Here is a 20,069-nt window from a genome sequence, read left to right on the forward strand (position 1 = left end):
TGAACAATTTTCTTGGTATCTTTCCTCTGAAAGTAAGGAATCTGCTTGCCAGCAAATGCTCAGAATGAGCTGCATGTAGGTTAAAACTGATCCAGACTGACTCATTAGAAATTCAGCTTGCGTTGAGGGGTAGTGTTTGTTTGCAGAGCTCCTGGAGAAGTCACTGTCATCACCTGTGCATTTCCCCTCCTCACAGCAATACAGTTCTTGTGCTACTGCAAGTGTTCAGAGCTGAGGTCCAGGTTTTAAAAATAACAAGAGGAAAAAAAAGTCCCAAGGTGAGAGTTGTCCCATTACATAAGAGGCAGGGATGTTCTGGGCTGGAGGTAAGGGCTTTGGGAAGTTATTGCCATAAGCTGTGTAGGGAGGTGGGACAGGTGTTCTGTTTTGAACACGGGGGCAGAGGGGCCCTGGTTTAATGAGCCTGATTAAATGCCATAGAAATGGGCTCTTTGGGAGAGGTTGTGTTTGCTTTGACGTGAAAGACACAAAGTAAAGCAGGGCGAGCAAGTATAGAGAACAGTGATCCATTCTTCATGTTCACTCTCTGGGGGAGCACCATAAGTAATAAGCTGATTTATATCTAGCAGGAAAAGTTTAGGTTCGTTGTTTAAAACAATTAAAAACCCCAGAAACAACTTCCAGGGCTGGAACAACATGTGGCCTGAAGTCATAATTTCAATTGATCTGTTAGAAGTAGTCCAGTACTGTTTCAAATTGAAGTATCTTTTCTGTGTTTTAAAAAAGTAAAACTTATATGACACCTTCTTGCTTTAGCATTTTAATGATAGGAGGTCATGTCTTGGGGTGATGGGCATTCCTGCTCAGGGTCTGGATGCTCAGAAATAACACAGATAACACAGAGGTGGCGGGCAAACTTCTATATTTGGAGAAATGTAAGGGTAAATCCAGAAATAAGCAGGTGTAGCAAACACGTAGTGACCTGTAGCATCTCTGGTAGTGTTCATCACTAACCAGGTTACTGGGGTTTCAAAATGGGAGAATAAGGGGAAAACTCAACAGTTTGTGGCATGTTTTTGGTTGTGGTTACATTTTTTGTTTGGTTTTTGTGCTTTAAAAGAGTACATGAAGTCTCTGAGGATCAGACACTGTGCCCAGAGCTCTGTTTGTTCAAATTAATTAGCACTGGTCTAATGTCAAGGCTACATGCTTCCAACCAAAGACAATTTTGGGTAAATTACCTGTGATAATCAGCTTCATTAGAACACTTTATCAATATAGAATGGGTTTCATTTTCTTCAAAATGTGTCTCTCCCCAATAAAGGTGTAGCAAGATTCAACCTATTACAGCACCCAGTAGCAAAGCAATAGTGCAAACATCACCCCATTTCTGTTAGAACTCATTCAAATTAAATTATGTGAAAATGATGGGCTAAGTACAAATGTATATTTAGTGTAGTCAGCCCAGGTCCTCTGTGGCTGATGTACTCCTATCATACTATAAAGCAATCACTAATCTACTTTGCAGCAGCACTGAGTTTGCTGGAAATGTGTTTTATTAATCCAGGTAAGTTCACACAGTTTTACTCTGTGTATTGTTTGCAATTCCATGTAACCAGTGACTGCAAGTTTTGCTGATTGCATGTTGTAGCTCACCTTTGTACTGTCTTAGGCAAAAAAAGCACCAGATTTGTTTAAGTTTCAAGTGCATAAATTTTAGCCTTCAAAAAGGAAATTGATTTACTATTGTGTAAACAGAGCTTAGCCATTGGGTAGGCTAATTAATAACCAAAAAAAAAAAAAAAAAAAAACCCACCACAAACAAAAATAACCAAAAGGAAAAAAAGCCAAGGTACAAACAAAAACTCCAAAACACCAAACCCAAATACATAATGAGAATTTATTGCAGACCAACACTAATTTATTGTTAGAATACAACATAGTTATTTGAAGCTATTGTTCTGAGATGGGGGAGATTGGTCTTTTTTTTTTTTTTTTTTGCTACTGAAAATGAGTGACCCACATTCTGAACTGGTGCTCTGTTCCTTTTATAGCTTGCCAGTGTGCTGGGAATTGCAGCTTGTGCTGGGGGAGCTGGCAGGCAGCGCCCTGAGTGCTGGGCTCTGAGTGTTGTCGAGGGCACTGCGACTGCATGGGGTAGTCAAACATCACCTCAGCTGCTCCTAAGGGAGTAACTCCTTCCTCTCCCTGTTTAGACTCTTTTTTTCCCCTTTCAAGCCATTTAATGACATCTGCCTGTTACTGGCAGCATTCCTGTTGTATTATGTGCAGGACCGGTCCCTGCCTGCCCCACCCACAGCTCTGGGCCAAGGCTGTTCCTCAAAGGCTTTGTTGAACTGTCATTGACTCTCAGGCTCTGAAGACTTTCAGTGGCAGAGATCTTGGGCAACTACTTCAGTATTTAGTAAGGAATTGCTTTAAAATCCTGTGTTTCTTTTAAAATACCGTATCATCCATGTCACTTTGTGCAAACTTACACCCTGTTCTTCCTCCTTCCCTGTGGCCTTTCTTTGTGCCGTTTTAAGGGTAACTGTGCATGGAGTTGAAGGTTAATGATCTCAAGGCATGTGCCATTCCTCCTCAGGCCAGCTCAACAACTCTGATCTTCCTTCACAGCTGAAGCTTTCTCCTCCCACTGTTGTGGTAGTTACACTCTGGCTTTCTTCAGACACACCATGTCTTTTGAGGTAGGGGGCCTAAATACAATCTTGCACCAGGGTATGCCCAAACTGGATTTTGTTTCTCTTTGAACTTGTTTCTCAGTCTTAACAAGGATGATTTAAAATTCTCAACCTGCTTTTTGAAGAACTTGTATCTACTTTGAGCATTCTAGAACCCTCAGCAGTACATGAACCTTCTCCCTCACACTTTAGTCCCATACTGTATGGCCTTTCAGCCCAGCACAAGATAAAAGTGTCTGTAACATCTGTACCTATCACATAATGATTTTGAAGTGATTTACTATCCCTTCATCTGCATCGTCATTCCTTCTTTGTAATGGCAAGAATTAAACATTCTTGCTCATTCTGTTTCTCCTCCACAAGCTCTGTCACAAAAAGGGTTTAGAATTCTTTAAAACAAAGGATAAAGTTCTTACCCAACTGCAAGGTATTTGCAAACAATGCCCACAGCTGAAGGCAGCCTGATGTAATCCTTCCCCTTCTCCAAAAATGCTTGAAAAGCTGATGATGTAGCAAATTCTTTTGCAGTACATCCAGCTTTAGTTCATTCCTTACAAGAAGGACCAGGCCCACTGGAGGGTTGGTTTTTATTACCTGTAGCACAGACTCATTGCTGCTGCTTTGGAGCAGTCCTTGTAAGGTAGGCTCAGTTTCAGACAGAATGTGAGGCACAGAACAGGAATGAGAGACAGCTTGTGCAATATAAAGACCTTCCAAAACACAAACTTGTTGAACCATTTAAGTTGTATTCTACTTTTGAAATGTTAACATTGTGGATGTGTGTATATATATTTTGAAAATAGCGATCCTCAGTCAACCAAGATACAGAAGATAAAATACATTTCATATAAATACATTCATGGCTTAAAAAAAATAGTCTTATAAACTGCTGACAGACTTAAGTGTATCTTTCCTACACCTATTTCACTTTTGTGATGCTAACAGGCTGACTAAAAGCTATTTAATAGCGACCAGTTTTAAAACATGGAAGAATTGGTAACATGGCTCCAGGACCAAGGAATTTTAAAAGTTGCTACTGATATGGGAAGTAGTCCCTGTTGTCAAAAAACAACTGTAGGTATCTTTAAAAAAACCCAGACCAATTTGTTTAGAAAAGCTATTTCCTTGTTTCTTTTTAGTGACTCTTGTAGTTCCATGCACAACTAGATACCATCACCTTTATATACCATATTTTCTTTCTCTCTTTTCCCTCAGGGTTCTTGGAAGGTGAGCTAGCAGTGTTCTGGACTAGCCAGAGAAAATTATGCATGGTGAAGTTTGAAGTTGGTCCCCAGGAGAAGGGATGGTTTACTTGAAGAGTGTAGAGCCATGATTTATTTTTGCCAAAGTCTACTTTAACTGGAAAATAAAAATACATATACATGCAGAAAAGGAAAAACTTGTCCTGAAATTGCAAGCTCGTGTGTTCAAGAGAGGCAATGTACAAAATCTTTTACTTTCTGTACAGTGACAATACCAAATATTTTTTTAACCATCATATACACAACACAAATATTATGAATAGAAATCTATAAATACTTTCAGATGAATTTGCAATATAGAGCAGTTGAGGGCCACAGCTGTACAAAATGTAAGCAACATATATAAAATGATTAAGAAAGTGCAAAGTAGAACAGTATCAAGAGCCTCCACTTTTTACAGCACTTATGGTTCAAGTGTGAAGAGCTGGCAGGGATGCAGGAGCTCAGTTACAATTCAAAAGAAGACAGTACAGGATTCAGCACACAAAATGATGAACTATTATTAAATTATATCTTCCTCCTTCTTCACATCTATGACTTCCAGTTAATAAGAGAACATTTTTATAATGAATTTCTGTAAAGAGTGATTTGTCCCTTTTTATAAGTTTTCAGGAAACAAAGATTCCCTGGCCACAGACTACTTTTCTGTAAGTAAACCAAGACTAGACAGGGAAACTCCTGTTGGTTTCTGGTTGCCTTGTCATGCTCACCACAGTTATAAGGTGAACGGAAATACCTTCCACAAAGGAATGCAGACATTTAAAACCTGATCCTCTACATTACATCCAGGTACTGTGCCAGTACTCACGTGTATGTGAAGGTCTAGAGAATCAGTGCCTTAAAAACACCACCACCTCTCAAAAAAACCCACCAAAACTGCTCTGAGTTTCAAATCTGTTTAGAGACCACTGCACAATAGTTTCACAGTTGTTTGCCAGTCCAGATGCAAGTTCTGCATTCGGGCACTGATTTCTCATCAGCGTCCCCGGAGCAGTGCAAGTCTTTATTTTCTTTTACACTGTGTCCAGTGGAAAGCTTTGCTTGGATTAAAATACAGTGGCAATTAAAAACCTATTTGGTGAGTTGGAAGTTGAAATAGTTAATTCAATGCTCTTGAGTGAAATTTCTTATAACTTGTTTTTAGAAAGCTTTTCAGTTCACCTTTATTTCAGTAAGTGTACTTTCTATTCTTCTGTAGGCACTGTAAATATTCAAGATATTGATGTGCAGAAGAATCCATCCATTCTCAAGCAGTGCATTATTAATGATCTCTAGCAAGTTCTTGACTACTGCTGTCTTGTTTTTAAATGGAGAAGGGTAGACATTAGATACTCCTTTTCCCTCCTTGCTAAATGTCTCATTATGTAGAAGAATCATCACAATTACATTATTTTTTCCTCTTTGAAATATAGGCCAGACTTCAGCATAAGTTAAAGAGAAGTTGTGAGCAGTCTGAATATGCTAGAGAAACAATAATAAAATTACCTGGTCATACTGCTTCACATAATGATGACTGTCTCAAAACTGGAGATGATCACACAAAACTCTATGAAGACCATCAGTGTCTAATCTGCTAAAAATTAAAAATTTGGACTCTTAAGATATTCTGTTCCACTTGATAGAGATTACAGAAACAGTCATCCATTTGGTGTGTTTTTTGAATGTGTGATATCTACAGCATACACAGACATCCAAAGCTGAGGCATGAGAAGGAACCACCTGCACAGCTGCCTGGTCAGCAGAGCTGTTTATTTGCCTCCATACATTCTTTCAATGTCGTTGAGGTAATGGTTTTTCAGTTCTTTCCTTTTCAGCTTAAAAGCGTCTGTTACCAGCCCAGTCTCGGGGGTCCACGGTTCAGGGCTTAACCGGACCTTGATGGGTATTTCAAACCTTTCTAATTTCACTGCAGGGACAAGAACAAAGAACAGCATGACTGTCATTACAAAGCCAAATGAAACACTCATTCATGCTCCCTAAAAATCTGGTCAGCACCCTGTAGCTTGTATAATATGGTGTCCTACTTAATGAAATAACCTTACAGAAGGGCCACAGGCAAATTTCATCCTGTCCCAACACTGAGTGCTGGTTAGTGTGCAAATACTCTAATAACACTCTGTGCTTACAGCTTGTATTGGATGTGACAATGCAAAATCTAAAGCTTGAAACAAATGACTGAGTAGCCTGAAGCTCTGAAACTACTGCCACAATCTACACTGAAAATCTACAGTTGCACTGAAATCTACAGTTTTATCTTTGTTACAGGAATGGAGTAATAATTGGGTTAACTCAGACTAACTGGACATGCTTCATATTGAAATTATAATGAAGTACTTGTACACTTTCCCAGGTTGAATGTTTCTTTCCTGTATTTTTCCTTCCTAAAATTCTGTTTAGAGTTCAAAACAAAGGGATTTCTCTGTATTTTTGTTACATTAGCCACTTATTTTCCCTTCAGCTGGAAGCAGTGGCTTGGCACATACACAGCCTCCTTGCAACCAAGGCTGCTTCTCTCTCTTGCCCAGGAGGGGTGAGCAAGGGAGGAGACATGGAAATGCTTCAGGGGGAAGGGCAGGAGCAGCAGGAACAGCACAGGGAGCTGCTGCATGTGCCCAGTACTGGATGGAGTTTGCTACCAGCTCCTGCACGATGGCTGGGAATGGGATCCACAGACATGGACTTGTAGCTGAATTCCAGCACAGCCTCTGGGGGGGCAGCAGAAGTGGGACCCAGCAGCTCCTCTCTGCCTCTCTGACTTCAGCTCTATCAGGATGTGCTGCTGCCTCTCAGATGCGTGCCTGCTCATGATGAAGGTGCATCATGCTCTGCTAACAATGAGAACTACCTCTTTAAAATAGTTTTGAAAAAATGTCACATTAATTAGTTGTATCTCAATAGTAGATTACTATCTAAAAGACAGAAAGAATGTATAAGCAAAGGTTTTAAGTACACAAAGCTATATGGATAGTAATTTGCCCAATTCATGATAAAAAACTCCAGGGATTAAAGTGTTTAAATGCAAGCCTGAAACCTATGGATTGATTTACTTTTTTCAAGACAAGACTTAATAGTGCCTTTCATTCTTGTTTTCTCATTTTCCAAAGGCAGATTCTCCTCTCTGTAGTTCAAGAGAAAGTGCTTAGTGTGTGCTTAAGTCCAGCTTTTACAGCTTCCTTGTATGAGGTGCAACTGCTTTAGAGACTTTTCTTCCCCTGTGAGTTTGTTCATTTTTTTGTCCCATAAAGGATTGATGATACTTTTGATCATTCAGCACCACAGCACAGAGTAGCAGGCTTTTAAGCCTCTACAACCACAAGGACCGTGGTTATTCAAAGCTGTAGGGAAAAAAGCTGTATGGGGAAAAAATGCTTTGAAATCTCTTGCTTAACCAGTTTCCTTACCAGCAAATGTCTTGCAACTTTTCTTCCAAACTGACAGCTCTTTTGGACCTTATTTTAACCATATTAGACAAGCAACTTGTCTCTAGAATTTAGTTGAAAAAAACCTTCAGATATTTTTAAAAAAATACAAGCAGTATAGTAATTAATACAACCAATATTATGTAAATTCCTGGGATAATACGCAACAATTTCATGTGGTCTTTGCCTTGATCCAAGTATTAAGTCTGGCAGATACAGAGAAACTGGAAGAAGGAGGAGCAGTTAGTGAGGAGAACTGAGTTTTTGCTGGATAAACCCCCATGGCCAGCAGGATGTGCTGTGGTACTTACTCTTGTTTGCCACTTCTTTAATCTCTCGCAGTATTTCTGCTTCTATTGTAGGATTGTTACAAATGTCCACCCAGCTTCCACTGATGCCTTTCTGCTCAGCCAATGCTGTCAGCTTCTTCTGGTTAGGGACCACAAAACTGATCACGTAGGACTGGTCACTACACAGGGTGGCAAGAGAAGGAAAAAGGGTCCAGTCTGGACTTTCATTTCAGGGTGTAAATTACCTGCTGTTGGACCCACAAATGCCCAGGCCTTTCTGAACTGGAGTTATTCCACCATACAGAATCCTTCTATGCATTAAGTCTTCACACATCTGATGGCTTATCGAGAAGCTATTTGAAGCTGGTTTACAACATCAGGTCTGACAAGAATCTGGCTTTGCTGTCATTTCACTCATGCACATCTCAATTTAGCTCCCCAGCTAGACCTGGGGTTTAGCCAGTTCTCTGCAGTTCCCCCTCACAGAGGGAGAGAGAGGAAAGATTGGAACTATTTCCAAAACTCACTGGAAAGCTTTGGATCAAGTGCAAAGTGTCCAGATTAACTTTTCACTGGTATTCTGACAGAAAGCCAAAACACATCTAATGTAATGATACCCATTTAGAGAAGGGATGGGATGGAACAGAAGTGTATCTGGATAGGAGGAATGCCAACAGAAAAATAGCCCATTTCTTCAGCTTTTAGGGAATCTGGGAACCTGTGCTACTTCAGACATGCTGTTTGTAACTTGTGCCCTGGTGGAGGGGGTTATTAGAAGGAAACCCTGGAAAACTATAGCTGGATCAGAGCCTGTACTTCATGTTTACTCTAAATAGTTTCTAAATTAATACCACTCTTACCTTTTGGCGTAAGCACAGATATTGTCAATTAATGGGCAGTTCTTCAGTGCTGCCTCTACTTTCCCCAGAGATACATATTCTCCTGCTTGTAGCTTTACCAAGTCCTTCTTACGATCTACAAGTCAGGAGAAGGGAAAAAAGGAAAACCTTGTTTCATTTAAACCTTAGCATTTCCACAGACTGATTTGCATACATACCATGTATGTATTTTGTGCTACACCAGATTCTTAATAGACAAGTTCTAAGGCAGCTAATAGCTCCCCAATTTATAAAGACTTCTGTAAAAGAGTGTTACAGCACTGTACTTTTTGTCAACCAGCTTGTAGGAAAGGACTCTGATTTTAAAGCTTTGTAATTAATACAAAAGTTAATCTTGTATTTATTCTTTAAAGTCCATGTGCTAAATTTAGATGATGATAATGTCACAGGAAATGGCATCACTGCCAAAATTTTACTACAGCTATGAGGACTTTTGGAAGTGTGTTTTACACTGATTCTGTAAGCAGGTAACCTTAAGCAGATTAGCCCAGGCAAAGCCAACAGTTTTAGTAACACGTTTATAATTATGGTTAGTCAGTGTCTTCTAATATATTAAGGTATCAAAAACTGAGGCCTACCTATGATCTGCAGACACCCATCTGGATGAAATTCCCCAATATCTCCTGTACAGAACCATCTCTGACCATTCTCATCAGTGGAAAATTCTTCTGTTGTCTTCTCTTCATTTTTAAAATATCCCATGGAGACGTTGGGTCCGCCAATTATAATTTCTCCTCTAGGATTAGGCTTGTCTTTATTAGTATATCCCCCTGAAAACAACATAGTCCCAAGCAATTATTTTTAAGTCTAAGTATCCTTCTGACAAGAAAATACTTTGAAACTTCAGCTTGAAGTTAAAGCACACTAACTGATGACTACTCATAAAGAACAATTACTTCATATGCTACACCTAGCTAAGCAGATAGGCAAAGATACCAGCTAGGCAGGAGCTAAATTAATTACTCTGAAGTCAAAACAATTACTACTCTCACCTTCTTGCCAGTCTCTCAGTTTTATTTCACAACAAATAAGAGGAGCTCCAACTCTGCCAGTGCTGTAATCAGCAACTTAGGGAGAGAACAAGAAAGAAAAGGAAGATATTTTGTTATTTGAAGTATGAATAGGGTGTATCTTATCTCAAGTTACTTTACTGTGGAACTACAGTTATTTGGACTTGTTTTTAAAAAAAAATTAAATATCACCAAGCCTCCATACATATCTATATCCCAGCTTATTTCCACCAGTGTTTTAACTACCTTCTGTAATGGTTCCAGCTCCACACGTTTCTGTCAGTCCATAGCCTTGACCAACAGGACAGCAAAAACAGATGTTCATGAATCTTTGTGTTTGAGGTGAGAGTGGTGCTCCTCCAGAAAGCATCATACGGACATTCCCTCCCAGCAGGGCCTTTACTTTTTTAAACAGCAGTCTTGAAAGAAGGCAAAAAGCATTAAAAATTATTCACTCAGCTCATTCTTATATAAAGACACAAACCTTCCTTCCTTCCTATCTGGAACACCTTAAAAATTAACTTATTCACAGATTTTAGTACACAGCAGGGCTAATCCAAACCTGTTGCCTCTTGTGTAACATTTGAAGAGGCAGACTTCCTGTAGCTTAACAAACATTCCAATTTTATCACTTAAAAAAAGCAATGCAATGAAAATGGACCAGTCAGCTGTTTGGAAGATTAGTCATTACCATGAAATATCTTACCCGTTTCCAGTAAGAGCTTGGACTACTTCAGTTACTCATTAGGTGTTATTTGCATGTCAGATGAGAACTGATAGCTCAGAGGATCGTTCTTTTCCACTGTCCTAACAGATCCCAAGGCACACTTGGCCCATGAACTCTACTTACATGTTACACAGAGGTGCATCATATCCTCTCTTGATCTGTTCCAATTTGTAGTCATAGCCTATCTTGAACAGAGTTCTCTGAATATAGTTCATCTCTTGAACTTTACTCATGACATTTTTATAAATTCTGTCCATTATTTCCTACAAAGTGTTAAAAAAAGGAAAATTACCACATGGGATAGATCAGCACATGTAAATTAAATTCCATGTTCTAAGTACCACCCCCCTGCCCTTTATTCTCCCTTTAAAATGGATAATAAGAGTGTGAATCTTTGCATTGTGGGGTTAGGCAGTGCTTCAGTGCTGTGCTTTTACTGTGTGATCAATGAGCCAATTTATAGACTATCATAGCTTGGAGCTATTTGCACCTGAACCTGTACTTAAACAGGTGACAAACTGATTTAGAAAATTTTAAATTCAAGTTTAACTCAATCTCTTTGCTAAAGGTTGGTATATGCCCCTCAAGATGTGTCATGCTTGGGAGTGCTGATGCTGCACTTATCCACAGCGACTGGTAAGTGGAAGGGAATGAACTGAGAGAATTCATTTCACCATTTCCTTTTCCAAGAGTTCTTCAACTTTCAAAGCAACATGGCTGCAGTAGCCCTCATTATCTGACAAAAAGCCACAATTCTGTCACAGACCAGAGATTAATTTCCATTAAAATAATAAGCTTATGGTCACCCAAATACACAGAACCTAAAATACTGTTCAGACTGGTGAAGTATTTAACAGAAGTTTAAAGACTGGCTCCTTCAAGTTTTTTTGGAGCACAATGCTTTGAAGTATTTATGTGCTTTCTCTCCATGAAATAAATTTAAATGGGTATTTTCCAAAAGGTTGGAGCTCTCAGACATATTAATTATCAGACTGTTAATTATTAAGAAGATGACCAAGCCTCTATATGCGCTTATGATTTTATAAAATAAAAGAATGCAAGTGACTAAACTGATTTTAGAATTCTTAGCTATTCTAAGATTGTGCAGAACAACCAAATCCAACCAAAACTTACTGTTCCTAAATTAGATTAAATCTTCCTACTCACTCCCTACCACCATGTGGCACCACCTGGTGCTACCAGTTCTATGAGCCACAGATGTGACAGGATCCTAAAGCAGCACCTGTGAAGGCAGCACATGTGGGGAGGGCCTTGGCATCAGAAAGACACAAACATTTGTGGAGTGTGTGGATAGCACCACAGCCTTGTGGAGTGCAGGAGCCTGGTCACTCACAGAGCACTGTAAGCTGCAGAAGCAAGAGGAGTTACAGTCTCCTGAACACTCTTTCCTCTGAGAGGAGGCTAAGCCTGGCCTGCTAACCCTGAGAACAGCAAGAGAGACTCAGCCTCAGTGTTACCTTGACTTGCTAAGTCTGTGACTGAGCCAAATGCCCATATCCTTAACGTGTCCCTCTTGGCCAAAGCCACCCTGCTTTGTCCCTGTGCACAAAGGAGTTTCCAGACTGTGACTGTGTCCTATTGCTGTGTCAGTAGCCCAGTAAAACACCACTTATAACTACTGAAGCATTTATAGGTTTGGATCAAAAAGGATCTTGGCTTTGGTACAGGCAGACTCTTGTGCTCATCTGCAGCATCAGTACTCAGTTTAATCAATAGCTGGACTGTCTGTATTTGCTCTTTTCCTATTAGTGACAGTTACTTACATGTGAAGAGAAAAATCTGTTAATAAATACATTTTTCTAACATGAAAAAGACAAAACATTTTTTTGCTGGACATATCTGCTTCTGCATACTTACAGGCACAGCTGCCATCAGTGTAGGCTTAAGTACAGTACAGTCTCCTTTGCTTCCCTTCTTAATTTTACTTGACTGTAATACAGAAAAAACATCAAGTTATGAAGCTGAAAACCAAACAGCTCTTGAAAACTAAAGGACTAACAAAAGAAGGAGATATATTAGCATGTAACTTGTTCAAGTATCTTTCCCTGTTCCTGTGTCATTATCCCCCCATTGTTATGGAAAGGGTAATGATTAGCAACTATTTCAACCAAAATACTCAATCTTTACAAGTTCACTTTGTTTATCTTTCTCTTACTTCCTCCCTCTAGTACTTGTTTTCTCCTTCATCTTCCTCCGGGAACTTGTTTTGCTTGATGCAAATCTCTCTACCAGCAAAACATGCAGACATATCTATTATGGCTTAATTTACTCTTATTTATCTGAATTGTTACATGGAAAAAGGCAAAGGACTAAATAGAAGATCTGCAATAACTGGATAAAGAACTGATAAAGTGAGATCAAAACTTAAAACCACTTTAAACAGTTCAGCTGATCTATTAAGAACTGTTCTTACCCTATTATCCAGGGGATAACGCTATAGGCATTTATTAGGATTGCTTTTAGATTTCCTAAGTATCATAAAAGCAAAGGTTTTAATACAATTTATATGGCACAACCCACTGCTGCTATTCACCAGTAATGTTAATTTGCATCATTTTCTGAAAAAAATTTACATTTCTGAAGTGTGCCATATACATCAGCATTTCTTTACTGAAGGAGGAAGCTGAGCAATGAGAGCATAGGCTGCAAAAGCTGAAGTTTGCTCCCCACCTTGCTCTGCCAGCCCTCACCTGATCTGAGAGAGTGAGAGGAGAGGAGTAACCGATCCTGCAGCCGTAAGTGATGCAGGAAACTTCTGCTGTCAGTTCTAACACATGGGCCAGAGGTAAATAACCAATGTAAGTGTCCTTGGGTCTGGGAAAAAATAATTAATTAACCATGAGTCACAGGTGGACTGAAAATACCGTACTTAGTTATTACTTTTTGATTGACCCGGATCACAAGTGAGCTTACTCTCCTACACACAAGACAGGGGTGATTTCAACCACAGTATATAAACAAAATGGGGAAAATCTGACCTTACTGATACCAGTATGAATTACAGGATTTGCCTTGTTTTCTCGGAAATTCAGATTCCTTAGTCCTTTACTGCTATTTCTATAGCAATATATACTATATTATATACTGCTATATCTCTTTGTGGGAGGTTTCATTCCAGTTATGAAATCAAGGATGAAATCACTACACTTTGAAATAATGATCAGTGATTTACAAAGCCCTGTCAGTCATCTTCTTCTAGGATACATTACTAGAAAGAGAGCTGATCACTGAAGTACTGACGCTTGTTTCAGGAAGTAATTGCTCAGAGATTTCTCAGCAAGAACCTCAGAGCTGTCACTGAACAGCAGCTTTCAGCACCCAGCCAAAACTGGGTTTATATCCTCTCACAAGAGGAGTCTGGCAACAGGGCTTATTTCAGCTACTGAACCCTTTGTGAATGCAGGGACAAATACACTTACATGAAAAATTTCCTCAAAACATTAACATGAGGGAATTTGCAGTTGGTTTTACTGTTGTCAACACAATATATTACTTTTCTGCTCCTTCAGTGAATTGTACTTGAGCAGATTCTGCAGCATGTGCACCCAAGAGTGATGTCTCCAGGTCATTTAAGTGCTAGGCTCAGACATCTGTGCTTCCTAAACTGATTCTAGCTGCCTGAAAATGTCTAAAAACATTTCCCAAGAGGAATCTCTTATCTAGTAGTATCCTCTGATACCACTCAAAAGTGCAAAAATCCATCACAGACCTGGAGCTAATAATAATAAAAAAAAAGCAACAGCATGTGAGAAAAGAGCTAGAAGGGCCTATTTTTCAAACAAGGTAAGTTCACACACACAAGACATTATTTCTTATAAATTAAAGAGTAGTGGCCTCACAATAACATGAAGAAACTTTATAACACAATGCCAGCAGCAGACTCTATAAATGTGCACACTTTTGGAGGTTGTTTTAGCTCTCTGTACATGAGACAACAAAGTGTTTCTTACCCCAGTCCAGGTATTCTCTCACACTGTCCTGTCATTCCAGCTATTAAGTTTTTATGCATCATCATCACTCCTTTGGGTCTCCCAGTAGAGCCACTGGTGTACATTACTAAAGCCAAGTCTGTAGGAACAGGTCTGCTTGGCAGAATGCTTGCTACAAAATTCAGGAGAAAAACTGTTATTTATTCTTATCTTCTGTAATTCATCAGGGTGAAAATGTCTGCAATCAGTGTGAAACAGGTGCTTCATGGAAGGCCAGCACAGTGAGCTGCTGCATGGTCGGTGCTGGAGACAGTTTTAAGAGGAAGAGAGGGAAGGCCAATTTTGAAAGGAATTATGAGTATCTGAGCATCTACACAATCTGGGTGACACTTTTGTCATTGTGGTTTATAGCTGACTGAAGGAGCCTTCTGAAGACCAAATAAAACTGTCAAAGGCAGCAAAGGGGAGAAATACAGTACTGATGTGTCTTGGGGTGACGTACCGGTACATGATGATAAACAGCAAATCGAGTAAAAAACACCAAAAAACCAACACCCCAAAATGCTGCAAGTCAGCTTTTCTGTCCATCAGTCTTTCAAAGCCAGGGTTGTAGAGGTAAGATTCCTTTTTTTAACTCCTCCCCCCTCTTTTTTTTTTTATTTTTAAATAAACCTTCCTAAGGCAAGCCGCAGGTTTAGTAGAAAAGCCGTAAGCTTAGAACACTTGACTTCTGATTTTTGTTTTAATCCTCTTTATTCTTAGGATGAAAATCATCCGTTTTCATGGCTTCCACAGTGTCTGCAAAGTAAGCAGGTTTTTTAGGGACAAAGCCCAAGAAAAAACACCTATCAGGGTCACTGCTGGTCTGTGTCAGCACCTCAGGCTGATCAGATAAGCAGCTGTGATAGATGTGTGTTTCCCAAAGCTCCTTTACCAGTTTATCTCCTTCTTTATTCCAGAGAGAGGAGATGTGACTAATTACAGACTGCTGATGTAAGGAGAACCGATCATCAGGGTTGGGTTTTCCTTCCTTAAAGCAGATGTTTACAGTCACTTCTGGTTGCCCAGTGGAGCAAGGAATGTAACTGTTATTCCTGTAGCCTTAAGTGCTTTTTATCTACAGCTAGGTTAAGATAATGAACATTTCCAAGCAGAAAAAAAAAAAAAGCTTTAAGTGCTTTCTCCTCTTCTTAGAAAAAATAGTGACAATAAGATAAATTAAAGGTAAGAGTAGCAGAAAATGAAACATTACACCAGCTTCTATTTCATTTCCTGAAAAAGATGGGAGTATTAAATTATTCTGGTTATGGTTTAGGTTATGGTTTGGAAGTTAAAAACAAGGTTTTATCCTGACATACATGACACATGAACAAAAGATATAAAACAATTTCTTTGTTTATTTAAAGGGAGCTAGAAGATGAACTGTCAACCTGCCACTCCCTTTGTTGGCAACCTGCATGGGTGGGGGGTTTTCTGCTACACATCCCTCTTAACCCAGGTCTGATTTCACTGCTAACACTGCTTTATTAGTCCTCCGTGAAGTGATTCACTTACAGTTTTCTGGTTTGGCTCCCAGCTCTTCTACTGTCTGCATACTATGAATCTCCATGTTTTCAGGGTATTCTGATTTATTAACTGTCTTCTTGTCCACATAAATTATATGTTTCAGACAGGAGACTTGTGGCAGTGCAGTCTACAGAACAGAAATGAAATTTTTAGCAGAGTACCGACTGAACTGTAGGGTTGCTTATAGCAGGTGAAGCTGATACTGAATTACCTTAAGTTTGCTCTCAAGGAGTTCCACACTCGTGACCAGATATGCTGCTCCACACTCGTTGAGACCATAGGTCACTGCCTCTTCACCCAGGGTGGCGTACAGAGTGACAACTGTCACAGGGAGGGGAGAGGACACAAAAGAAGGGTTAAAGTAATATTAAATGCAAAAGCTCTTTTTTTAGCTTACTGGAAAGCACTCAATTGGAAAATTTCCAATTTGGAAATAAAACAGCTTTTAATTTTTCCACATCAGAAATTTTATGGCACAAGAGACCTCTGGAACAAGGAGGACAGCTGGACAGGAAGCATGTCTTTACTACGAGCATGGTCAAACACTGGAATAGGGTTCCTAGAGAGGTGGTTGATGCCACAAGACTGTCACTGTTTAGGAGGCCTTTGAACAATGCTCTAAATAACAGGCTGTAACCTTTAGTCAGCCCTGAAGTGGACAGGCAGTTGGAAGGAACCTAGGTGGTCATCTAAGTCCTCCTGAAATAATCTATTCTGTTCTATAGCAGGAAAGAAACTATCAGAACAAAGAGATGCACCAAAACCCAACAATAATGCACAAAGCAATCCCAGAGTAAGCAACTGAGAGCAGGTGTTCTGCCCCTGAGCTCTCTGCAACTACAACTCGGGTGGAGAGGTGACACTCAGACATTGCAGGGCACCAGCTTACAGCTGGGCACAGCTACAGGCAGCTCTTTCCACACTGTCAGCTACTTTCCTTGCTCCCAGGAAATTAGTGATGGGAGGGGCAAGGCAGAGAATCAGGCTAAGGAATCAGACTGTTTTTCATGCTGCTAGATTATTTTTAACCCAGAATGGCTACAGGAATGCCATTAAGTGCCTCCCAGGCACAATGGAGTTCACCTCTCCCCATCATCTCTCTACTGAAAAAAACCCTTCCTTTAGTATCATTCGCTATCTCAAACTGGAACCTCCAAAGACCATTGAAGGAATTTAATAGTGCTGTGAAAGAGGGTTCATGCAGAAGAGGCGAAAAGAGTAATGTTATACAACTATTTCTTATTGCCTTTCAAAGTATAGGGATTCAGATCAAATTAACTATCCTCTCCTACTTCAGTACCAAGATCATCTCTTCCACTACTGCCCCTGAACACTCTGCACACTCTGCTGGATGAGCTGCCCCTCGTACAGGCAGCTCCTGCTGGTGCTGGGAGAAAAAGAGACAGCCCAGTGCAAGCAGAAACACAAGACAGCAAAAAAATGGGCTGTGGGTCACAATGTGTTGTGTGCAAAATGGGCACTGGAGTGCTTGGTAACCTCTGCAGCTCACCAAGGAGTCTGCATGAAATCCCATTAGAGATTTCTGACAGCTTGAATTTAAAGAAAGAAAAACCATACATAATTGTAATGAACTTGAGCAGCTTACAAATGTCACCAAAACAGACTATCTCATGATTTTGTTTACCATTCTTCTCATAACCATTTCATCTTTTGGATGTATAAGTCAGGATACAGTCAGAAAATACTATAAAAACATCCCACATTTTGGGGGGAGAAATGCAACTACTGACATCTTCAGAGTATTTAAAATGACCTGAATAGTAAGTGTACTATTCTGTCATTTTGACATCTAGAACATTACTACTATAAAATCTTGAAAAACAGTTTCATAAATATGAGCAAGTTAATTTTAGGGATCTCCACAATGCCTAGAACAGATTGAAAACTTCTAAGAATCAGACAATCAGCAGAGAAAGTTTATGAAATTCTTACACCTCCAATGACAAGACTGGCAGAGTCAAAATACTTAACAGCCAAATCTGTGCTGAGAAATGGTTCCAAAATACACTAGAAGTAACAAAGTTGAGCACTCACGAGGGAAGTTGTACTTAAAGCAGGTTAGAGCTACAATCATCCATTCAGCTCGGGTCTCACAGAATATGACAACAGTACTTTTCGGGGTTAGTCCCAGGGCAGTCAGTCCATTCCCCAAGCGAGTAATTTTCTCATTTACTTCTTCATAGGATAACCATCTGTAAGTTCCTAAAATTAACTGGAGAGGAAAAACAATGAATTTTCATGACAAGAAGCTTCTGGTACAGCTCTACCAGCTGATGTGAGTTGGTGCATAACAGCATAAGCATGCACACTGCCATTCATTAAAAAATTGCTTTCATTTTTTGAAGTAGAATAAATAGAGCATCCTGTATATTCTGTTGCTCCTGAACTACCATAAAATGAATGGTTTATTAGATGATTACTGAGGAAGAGCTCTAAAGGGATGTGCGTTGTTGAGGCAAAATACAAAGCAGCTCAAAACCAAGTATTAAGAGTTAAATAAAAAATTGTAAGTTTTACCTTTTTGAATACTTTTCCATTTGGTTGCATTTCATTTTCTTCACTCAGTATTTCCCTAGTTCCAAGACAATCCTTCTTCCCAAACTTTGCTAAAGCATGGTCAAAGAGCTTGTCCAGTGTGTCAGCTCCAGGGATGTTTATGTTTGCTAGAGAGTCCAGGTGAGTGACAGAGCGGTAGGGGCTCCCAGGCTTGTCCGAGATGGGTTTAGCTTTTAACCGCTTTGCCATAGCCTTTTTCTTCTTGGCGTTGGTAAGAAAATACCAGGGAATAAATACCAGCACACTGTACAACCAGATCAACAAGTACACAGGCAGCAAGAGAATGGCACACACTTCTAGCCTAAGTTTCATTGTGGGTATTTAAAAAAGAACCTCTCACATGGAGTTCTGAAGCAGCAAGAGCAAAGCAGCAGCACAGAGTGGTATAGGGAGAAGCAACAGTAGGTGAAGCTTAGGTAGTGCTGATTCAGAGCAGCTGCAAAATTTTAATAACCTTTGAGAGCCAACAGTGGACACCTGCGGGCGAAGACCAGTGCCAAGCAGAGAGCAGGAAAAAAAAAGAAAAAATAATTAGATTAGTAATATTACAGTCAGTGCATTAGTTTTAGTCTTTCTAAGAGCTCACTTCAAAAGCATCACTGCACAATAGAGCAGTGAACTGCTCTGGGGATGAAAGAGGATGAATCTTTTCCATATTTGTTTCTTGCATCCACAAATATTTACTTTTCACAGACTTTTCCCCGCTATCTCTGTTTGGATAGTTCAGGGCTGTTGAGATGAAGTCTGTCCTTCACAACATAGTATTGTGTTTAAGCTACTTGAGTAATGACACAATTGTGTAATTATGGGAAAGGTCAATGCTTGTTTTCCCACTAAATATTTGTCCTACAGAGAAAAGGTACAGCAGATTGCTTTACTGCTTTTCAGAATATTCTATCAACTTCTATTCAGATTAAAAATGTATCTTGATATACTCAAAAATAGTATATAGACTCAAAGTCTACATGCTGTAATCTAAAACTGTATGATATTCCAAAACTGCTTTATTAACTTTGCCCCAGTAACTGCACTTTTAATCTTCTACTTTTCAACTACAAATGTCAGACTCTTGGAAAGGGATTATGCAGATCTGCTTTTCCCATTTCAAAAACTACTTCAATACATGCATTTCAAACTCCAAGTATGGAAAACTGAATAAAATTGGACCAATTTAAGTCAATTTAAAATAAAGCACAATTTGGCAAGATTTTGTCAGAATGTCAGAGATCTTTTCTCATTAAGGAGAACTGGGCCTGAATAAGGACTCATGGTGAGTGGGAGAAAAACAAAACCATCATAGCGAACCCCACTTATGGCCAGCCCACTGGCCTGGCACCAGTCTGCACTCACATGTGAGAGACGTGGGTGGTTATCTTTACCTGGCTGCTGTGCAAACACAGCTTAACACATCACCCATGCTGCCACAGTGGGAAAAATAAAAGGCAGAGGTGCATTAACCAAGAGCAGAACCTCAGACAGGCAGGGGAGCCAGTGACGCTGACACTCATCAGAGCCCAGGCTGTCATGGACACAGTCTGATAAACAGAATGGATGAGAATAGGGAAATCCTAAGGGCTTCATCAAGAATTAAAAGAACGTGGGCACACCTCAAAATACACCTTTATTAATATATTTACCACCCTCAGGTGATGAAGGAGGCTACAATTAATATTTCACGTTAAACAAGACAACTGCTACTAACAGCA

At 39.7% G+C, this 20,069-nt stretch overlaps 1 protein-coding gene across 8 annotated transcripts in view; it reads right to left on the minus strand.

Annotated features, from left to right (window-relative positions):
• Positions 1-1,843: 1,843 nt before the first annotated feature.
• Positions 1,844-20,069, minus strand: part of ACSL4 (acyl-CoA synthetase long chain family member 4) — a 38,714-nt gene continuing 20,488 nt past the window's right edge. For 2 of the 8 annotated variants that reach the window (XM_032123747.1, XM_032123748.1), the window contains exons 3-16: positions 18,325-18,840; positions 17,842-18,019; positions 15,998-16,107; positions 15,775-15,913; positions 14,242-14,392; positions 12,982-13,105; positions 12,149-12,220; positions 10,394-10,533; positions 9,790-9,962; positions 9,526-9,600; positions 9,112-9,303; positions 8,495-8,609; positions 7,656-7,813; positions 1,844-5,831 (exon numbers count right to left, since the gene is read on the minus strand). In XM_032123747.1, coding sequence (XP_031979638.1) covers positions 5,674-5,831; positions 7,656-7,813; positions 8,495-8,609; positions 9,112-9,303; positions 9,526-9,600; positions 9,790-9,962; positions 10,394-10,533; positions 12,149-12,220; positions 12,982-13,105; positions 14,242-14,392; positions 15,775-15,913; positions 15,998-16,107; positions 17,842-18,019; positions 18,325-18,675 — 2,136 coding nt within the window. In that variant the 5' untranslated portion in view covers positions 18,676-18,840 and the 3' untranslated portion in view covers positions 1,844-5,673. The remainder of the gene's footprint in view (positions 5,832-7,655; positions 7,814-8,494; positions 8,610-9,111; positions 9,304-9,525; positions 9,601-9,789; positions 9,963-10,393; positions 10,534-12,148; positions 12,221-12,981; positions 13,106-14,241; positions 14,393-15,774; positions 15,914-15,997; positions 16,108-17,841; positions 18,020-18,324; positions 18,841-20,069) is intronic. The other 6 variants (XM_032123754.1, XM_032123750.1, XM_032123751.1 and 3 more) reach the window with 4 other exon arrangements.

This window comes from Corvus moneduloides, chromosome 14 (assembly GCF_009650955.1).
Source record: "Corvus moneduloides isolate bCorMon1 chromosome 14, bCorMon1.pri, whole genome shotgun sequence".
NCBI lineage: Eukaryota > Metazoa > Chordata > Aves > Passeriformes > Corvidae > Corvus > Corvus moneduloides.